The sequence below is a fragment of the Psammomys obesus genome, unplaced genomic scaffold (genome assembly GCF_907164565.1).
Source record: "Psammomys obesus unplaced genomic scaffold, mPsaObe1.curated_primary_1811, whole genome shotgun sequence".
NCBI lineage: Eukaryota > Metazoa > Chordata > Mammalia > Rodentia > Muridae > Psammomys > Psammomys obesus.
Window position 1 is genome coordinate 30,760,685 of NW_026593286.1, and position 7,691 is coordinate 30,768,375.

At 45.9% G+C, this 7,691-nt stretch overlaps 1 protein-coding gene across 1 annotated transcript in view; it reads right to left on the reverse strand.

The window, feature by feature from the left end:
• Nucleotides 1-7,691, reverse strand: part of Cdk15 (cyclin dependent kinase 15) — an 89,572-nt gene that overhangs the window by 21,205 nt on the left and 60,676 nt on the right. Inside the window, exon 11 of the mRNA XM_055616864.1 lies at nucleotides 310-358. Coding sequence (XP_055472839.1) covers nucleotides 310-358 — 49 coding nt within the window. The remainder of the gene's footprint in view (nucleotides 1-309; nucleotides 359-7,691) is intronic.

The following is a 7,691-nucleotide window of genomic DNA, read 5'->3' on the forward strand; positions in this document are numbered from 1 at the left end:
CCACTCAATGATGTTATTTGGTTTCCCTGTGTCAGAGAATAATAAACCCACTAGGTTTTCTCGGAGGCCAACACTATGGCTGAAGGGCCTGGGGCATGGCTGAAGGGCACAAAACAATTTTAATGACCAAACTCACTGAAAGTAAAATGGTTCATAAAGAAAAACCAACACCCTACCAGGGGGTTGGCTCTCTCAGAGGCTCTCTCTGGGGCTCGGATGTGCTGGGGGCTGGAGCCCAGTGCTCGGGGGTCTAGAGAAGCATCTCTGTCTTCTCTGTGTCTAAAGAAAACTTGCCAGTGTAGCGCTTACCTACTCCAGACACACTGCAGGCTTTGAGGTTTAGGCAGCGGGAACCATTCTGGAAAGCACACAGAGAAACATTAAATCCAAGAGCAAAATCCTCCAGTCTGTTGCCAAAAAATATTATTAAAATTCCAAATGCCCTTCTTGGCTCAGGGGGAAAAGAGGGTTCTAGAACTGGGCAAGCTGACTACTGACTTTTAAGGCCCCTTCTCTGAGTGTTTGTGAGTCGCTGAAAGGTCCTGTTAGGCATGAGCTTTGTGTCCTCCAGATTCCCATGCTGAAGTCCTAACACAAAGTACCATAGTATAGGACCTTACATGGAAAGGCCAGTATGACATTCTCATCAGAGTGGGTCCTAATAGGATTTGACTGGTATCCTTATTAAAAGGGAAAATTTGGACAAGGAGATAGGCATTAGGAAAGATGACACAAGAAATCTGAGAACAGCCAAGGACAGCTACCCCAGAGAGACTCCATGCTCAGAAAAACCCACCTGTGCCGATGCTACCCTTTCAGACTCCCAGACTGGAGAACAAGGAGCAGAGCAGGCACTTCTGCTATCTGAGCTTCTCAGTTTGTGGTCTTCGGTATGGCAGCTTTCACAAACCAACTCAGTTACAATATTCAGTTGAATTAATAAGCACTTAACACACCAGGTATAGTGTGTGTGCCAAGTACTAGCGAATACAAGAAATCGAAAGACATTCCCTTATCCTCTCGAGCTTACAGATCACCTGGGAGAATAAAATGGAACACACACACGCACACCCCAAACAAACAAGAGTTTTCTAAAGGGGGTGGGAGAGTTGGCTCTGGTGAAGAGCGATTGCTGCTCTTGCAGGGGACCTGAGGCCAGTGCCCAGCACCTACCCTGGGTGGCTCACAGTCGGCTCATCACTCCAGCTCCAAGGGATCCAATGCTCTCTTCTTGCCTTCTCAGACACTTAACACATGTGGCATTCATTCACACAAAACACCCACCCACCTGCATGTACACAAAAATAGCAAAAACAAATCTTCAGGGCTAGCATGGTGGCGCAGGACCCACATCAGAGAGCCCACAACTGCCTGTAACTCTAGATGTGGGAGATCCAGTGCCCTCTTCTGGCCTCCACAGTCACCTGCACTCGAGTGCATATCATCCCCACACACATACACATAATTAAAGAAATAAAACAAATCTTTAAAAAATCTTTTAAAAAGCTTTAAAAATTCTCAAGCAGGTAATAAAAAATAGAATATTATTTAGAGAACGCTATTCTGTTTATATTTGGACATGCATATTTCTTTTGCATGTGGTTAATACATCAGTGCCAACCCAAGCTAAAACCACAATGAAAGGGTACTTTTTTTTTGTTTTTTTTTTTTTTACATTTTAGAAATAATTAAGTTGGTTGAGTTAGCACCAGCTTTGCTGGCTCTTGTGAGGCAGAGGCAGGAGGGTCACCACAAGTTCAAAAGCTAAATAGAGAGACTTTGTTTTAACAAACAAGGACTCACAATTGACCTCTGGGTGTGGTGGCACATGCCATGGCACAAGTCCTGGAACTTGGCAGGCAGGAGCAGAAGGTGGGGAACTGTAGGGCAGCCTAGACTACCTATGGAGCCCAGAAAAACAAGCAAACTATGAAATAGTAATTGAAAGTCTAATGCGTGACAGGGCCTCAAGAGAAGCCGTGGAGGATGCCAGTGACACAGCTCATCAAGTCTCCCCTCCCTCTTCTCCTCCCCTCTCCCCCTCCCTCTTCTCCTCTCCCTGCCCCCTTTCCCTGTTTCTGCCTTGAGATGAAGAACTCATGGTGGCCTCAAACTTGTGATCCAGGCTGAGGAGAAATACTTCAGCTCCAATTTAAAATGGCACCACCGGCTTTTCCTTTTCTTGGACCTAAAATGTGATTATCTTGATTTTTAAAAATCTCTTCGCCCGGGTTCTGTTGTAAATGGAATGGACCAAGATTGTGTATCATGGTTAAGAATTTAATCATCCTTAGGTAACAGCCGCTTTGTAACTCTTGCACATGCTTGTTGGTAGCTACACATATGTAAGTGGCTGGGCTTAGAGGGACTCGGTCTTCACACTTATGTATTTATTTTCTCAAAAAATAAAAAGTATATGCAGGTAGCTTTCTATATCTGAAGGCTTCTACTCCAAAATTCCTCATGGCTTCAATCAATCATGAATTTAAAATGTATGCAGTTTTTAGTTGCTGGGCCAGGCATAGTGGCTCAAACTTATAATCCTGAGACAGGAGACTGAGGCAATTCAGGGCCAGCCTGGACTACATAAGGAGACCCTTGTCTCAAACAAACAAAAAAAAATTTAAAAAGTAAATTGCTAGGGCAATTGTAGAAAACCCATTCAGATTTTTTTGTCATTATTCCCTAAACTACGCTATTATGTTATAACAATTATTCACATAGTACTTCACACTCTGTCAGGCAATGGGCTCATGCTCTGAGGATTCTGAGTGATGACGCTGTTATTTTTAATCCCAAAAGTAAGTTCAATTAAAAGTTTATTTGTAGTGCTGACTTGTAGAGTAAAAAGAAAGATTAAAGAAAGCTGTGGTGCCATGGCGCATGCCTTTAGTCTCAGCACTGGAGAGGCAGATCTCTGAGTTCAAGACCAGTCTGGTCTACAAAGTGAGTTCTTAGATAGCCAGGGCTACACTGAGAAGCCCTGTTTTGAGAAACCCTGTTTGGAAGAATAAAACAAAAAGAAAGGAAGGAAGGAGGAAAATAAGCTGTGGAGACTGGGTTTCCAAGGTCAGGTCCACCCCAACAGAACCGTGCAGTTAAGAGTTGAGTGCCCTCGATGGGCTCCACGGGGCCACAGTAGAAGATTATGCTGTTTACTAGCCTACATTCAGGATAACTAAAATCAGAAACAAAATGATTAAAACAACACTATCTGGCATTTGTTAGTGTTCATTTATAAACTACTTCCTGCTGCCTGTTTGTCACTCTCCCAAAAGAAGAAGAAAGAAAGAAATGGTCCCTCATTCAATCACATCCCAGTTTCCAGCCAACAGAACAAAATCATTGGGACTTCCAGCAAGTTACCTCAAGTATGGCGGTTTAGTTACTTTTCTATCGCCTTGCTCAGCTACCACGGCCAGGGCAACTCATGGATGGAAGAGTTTCCTGGGGCTTACAGCTTCAGAGGGTTAGAATCCCCGGCCTTCACAGTGGAGAACATGGCGATAGGGAGGCAGGCTAGAGCCTCAGCTGGGCGCTCACATCTTGAGGTATAATCACAAGGCAGAAATAGCTAACTGGGCGTGGCGTGGACTTTCAAAGCCTCAAAGCCCACCCCCAGTGACACACCTCCTCCATCCAGGCAACACTTCCCAGCCTTTCCCAAACAGCTCCTCTCACTGGGGACCAAACATCCAAGTACATGGGGTCCCTCTCATCAAAACCATCAGCCATGGTGACCACCTGCCCTTGATTTGTTTCGTGTACTCAACGTAAGAGGCGTTGGCTTTGATTTCTGTGGGGGTGGATATGTATGTTTGTACATCACTGTGCATACGGGGAGGTCAGAGAACAAATTTTGGGAGTCAGTTCTTTCCTTCCACCACCGGGTCCAGTTGAACTCGAACTGTCAGGCTTACACAGGCAGAGCCTTTACCTGCTGAGCCATCCTGCTGCCCCCCGACATTGCTTCCTTTTTTGTTATTTTATTTTATATGTATGGGTATTTTGCCTGTACATATGAATGTATGTGCCTGGTACTCACAGAGGCCAGAAGAGGGCATCAGATGCCCTGGAACTGGAGTTACAGACAGTTGTGAGCTGCCATGTGGGTGCTGGGATTAGAACCTGGGTCCTCTGGAAGAGCAGCCAGTACTCTTTACCTCTGAGACCTCTCTCGAGCTCTAGGTATTTCTTTACAGCATGGTTTAGTAACATGAACACAAAATCCCAGCTCAAATCTCTCTGCCATTCAGGTACTCTGGGACTTGGGGGTGAGGATTGCTCAAACGTATCTGGGGAAGCAACAGAAAGTTTCCGGAGCTGTAAATGAGAATCATTTTCAGGTTTTCTGAAAGATTAGATACCACCTCTGGCAAGTAGGAACTCAAAAGCTATCGGTCTCTTTGCCTTTCTTCCCTTCCTTCTGCTCTTGAACACAGTTTCAGGAGGGGGAGCATGGGCCAACAGGGTAGGGCGGCCTCACCTGCAGAGCTTTTAAAAGGAGGCAGCCTGGCTCCGCCCCCTAGGGAGCCCGACGTGACAGGTCTGGGAGGGGCCACTGTTGGTTGGTTGCCGCGCTGTTATTACGTCCTTAATAGGCTCCAGATGTTTCTAGTGAGGTTAAACCTGGAGGCCTGCGGATCCAGCCAAGAAAGCAGGGTCTGGCACTTGCCAGCAGCTCTGGCCCTATTTCCCGAGCCTCACTTCCTCATCTGCGACAACTCTAGAAGGCTGTTGTGAGAATTCCATTAATCAGTGTACATAAAAATTGCAGGATGTAACATCAGACTCCTGCTTAGTACGTTTTTTTGTTTTGTTTTGTTTTTTCAGTACAGGAAAGAGGAGACATGACAAGGGCAAAAGAGGTTCTCAGGAATTCCTAAACGGATGCCCTTGGCCCCTGGGAGGGCAACATTTTGAACTTGAGCCCTCTGGTTCTGCATATCCTGACTCTTCCCACATCTACTCTGTAGCCACATCAGCAAAGCAGCCATGGTCAGTTGGGGAGCTGCAGGGTAGCCAAGGCAAGCCCCAGCCTGTGACCCACCCTCCCGCTTGGATGCCAATACCCAGATGCCAGATGACCTTGCCTCTCTGCCATTGATTTTTCCCGGTAGCTAAGTTTCGAGCAATCAATGAGAGAAAGGTTCACAGACAAACGGGCATCTTACACAGCACCATTTTAAGTGGGTCTGTTTCTCTGACTTCAGCAGCCTCTATAAATAAATAAAAAAATAAGTCTAGCGATGGTAGTAAGTCATTAGGGTGGCTTTTCCCCCCTGTCTCATTTGAGTTCAGTTGGCACTCAAGGCAAAAATGACCCGGAGAAGCAGAATGTTTAAATTTCCAAATGAAGCCAGTTTCAAATGAGGGCAGAGCAGCTGTTATCATCATAAAAGATTAGCACAGATTTTTTTGTTTGTTTGGTTGGTCCATCAATGTTTCATAGAACTCATTTCACAACTGGACTCAAGTGTGGGAACCTTTAGTCACCAGAGATTTGTTGACTGATCAGTTGATAAACTTCACCTGGCCGTTTGGAGCCTTGGCTCGGGGTAAAACATTCCCTGGTTACCATAGTCTTGCCGCCATCCTGAGGTTATCTTCTGGTGCAGTCTACTGAACTACACCCCTGGAATTTCCTGAACACAATGCATTCTTGAGATACCACGTGTTTATATAGTTGATAACGATGTTAGCCTGATTTCACTATCTCAAGCAGTAACATTTAGAGGGTTCTGCAAAAATCTGCAGCTCTTTCGTGTCCACCTGTACCGCACTCCCATCCGGTTTAACCCTCCCCCACTCCCCCAGCTGCTGGTTTCACTCTTCCTCAGGGAGCTGGCTTGGAAATGTGTTTAGGCTTTGACCCCTGGACCTTTGTCGGGCTTCAAGGATCTCTGGGAGGGATCACATTCTCGGCTGTAAAAGCCAGGCTACTCACAAATGGGGCTCCCTAGCATGTGAGGCCCACACTCTAGTCCATATGCATGGCTTGTCGTTCGTTTGGGGGACCCTGCACCAAAACTTCCTGTGATTGCAAGGCCACTCCCACCTCTGAGGCCTGTTCCTAAAGTGAAGAAAGAGAAGCCAGGCCTGACCGCTGGGGTTGGAGAGACAGGAGCAAATCTCAGTAGTCAAGGCTGTCCCCATGCTTGGGGACACTACCTGGCAACTGTCTGTCCACGCTCACAAAGGATGCCTGAGCTTGACCACACTTTCCGATGCATCGTTGGACATTTGCCACTCTGCTGTAGCCTCTGCAAGCATGTGGGCCCTAAGCACACACCTGGCAGTCCCCAGGAAGCTTAAGGTCACGTGGCATTGTTGTTAACAATGACTTGTTAGTCCTCTGCAGCCACTCTGGTTCTCCTCTCAGCTTCAAAGGCCCTTTTCCCGGTCCTTGGCAATTGCTTCTAGTTTGTATTTCTAGATTGGGATCTTACCATAGGCTGGCTTTGGGTTTGGCTTTAAGAAACCTGTTCCTCCTCCCGGAGGTGGGTCCCCCACCACCCCCTCCTGCCTTTCTATTAGCTGCTCCAATGGAAGGGGTTCTCTTTCTTTCACCATTGAGGCAGATTTTTTTCCCCTTCACAATTCAAATCTGATTAGTCACAACTTCTGACTTCCTTCCTCATTGTCCCTACTCTAGTACTGACACCTGACTTGTCTCTCAGGACTTAAAGCATTGCCACTTTGCCTCTGGTCTTACCTACCACCCGTTTTCAATTCTGCATCTTGTCACCCGAGTGAGTACCTTTAGAAGTTAAGACTTGATAGATCAAATCCTTTGTGTGTCCTCTGTTTCCTTATAGGTCAATGTGCACTTCTCAGTTGGCCCCGCCCACCCACCGGCCTCCTCTCCTGCAATGGCCCCCTCAGGGAAGCAACAGTTTAGGTGTCCAGAGCAGTTGCCTAAGTACATCTGCTGTTCTGTTCCCAGCATCTGGCTCCTTCGTCTGGCACATACATTCTTGCTCACCTGGAGACAACTATCCTCCTGTTACCTTTCTCTAATCACCATAGCTCTCCCTGGGGAAACCATTCTCACATACCTGAAATTAAGCTCTGCCTTCCCCAGAGTTCCTGATGGTCCCTGGGTGACCTGCTGCTGTATAGTTTCCATATCGTATGACTGGTTCACTTCCTTATTTCCTGGACAATATTTCTTGAAAGCAAGAATCCATGCTATGGTCCTTTATTTTTCCTGCCTTCAATAAATACTTGCTGGATGAAAAAGAAGAGTTGAGGTTTGGATTAAAAAATAGAATGGAATAAATTTACTACCTCTTACTTGTAGAACTCACATATGTGTCTATTTCTGTGTCTTCTGAGGGTGTGAAAGGGACCTCTGGTTTGAGCCAGTTCCATGAATTACATTTAGTGCTTTTTAGACCCTTCTTGGAGCTAGGAAGGAACAAGGCAGGACTTAACTTCGTGTTTATTTTTAATATTTGACATTTTGTCTTAGTCAATAAGCATAAACTGTAATCTATGTATGCAAGTATACTCTTGTAATCCCAGCACTTGGGAGGCTGAGGCAGGAGGATTGTGGGTCCAAGGCTAGCCTGGGCTACAAAGTGCATAGCAGGTTACCCAGGGCTACAGAGTAAGACCCTGTTTTAAGAAACAAAACAAACGAATAAAAAACTTTATACACACACACACATGGTTTTATAATAAAAATA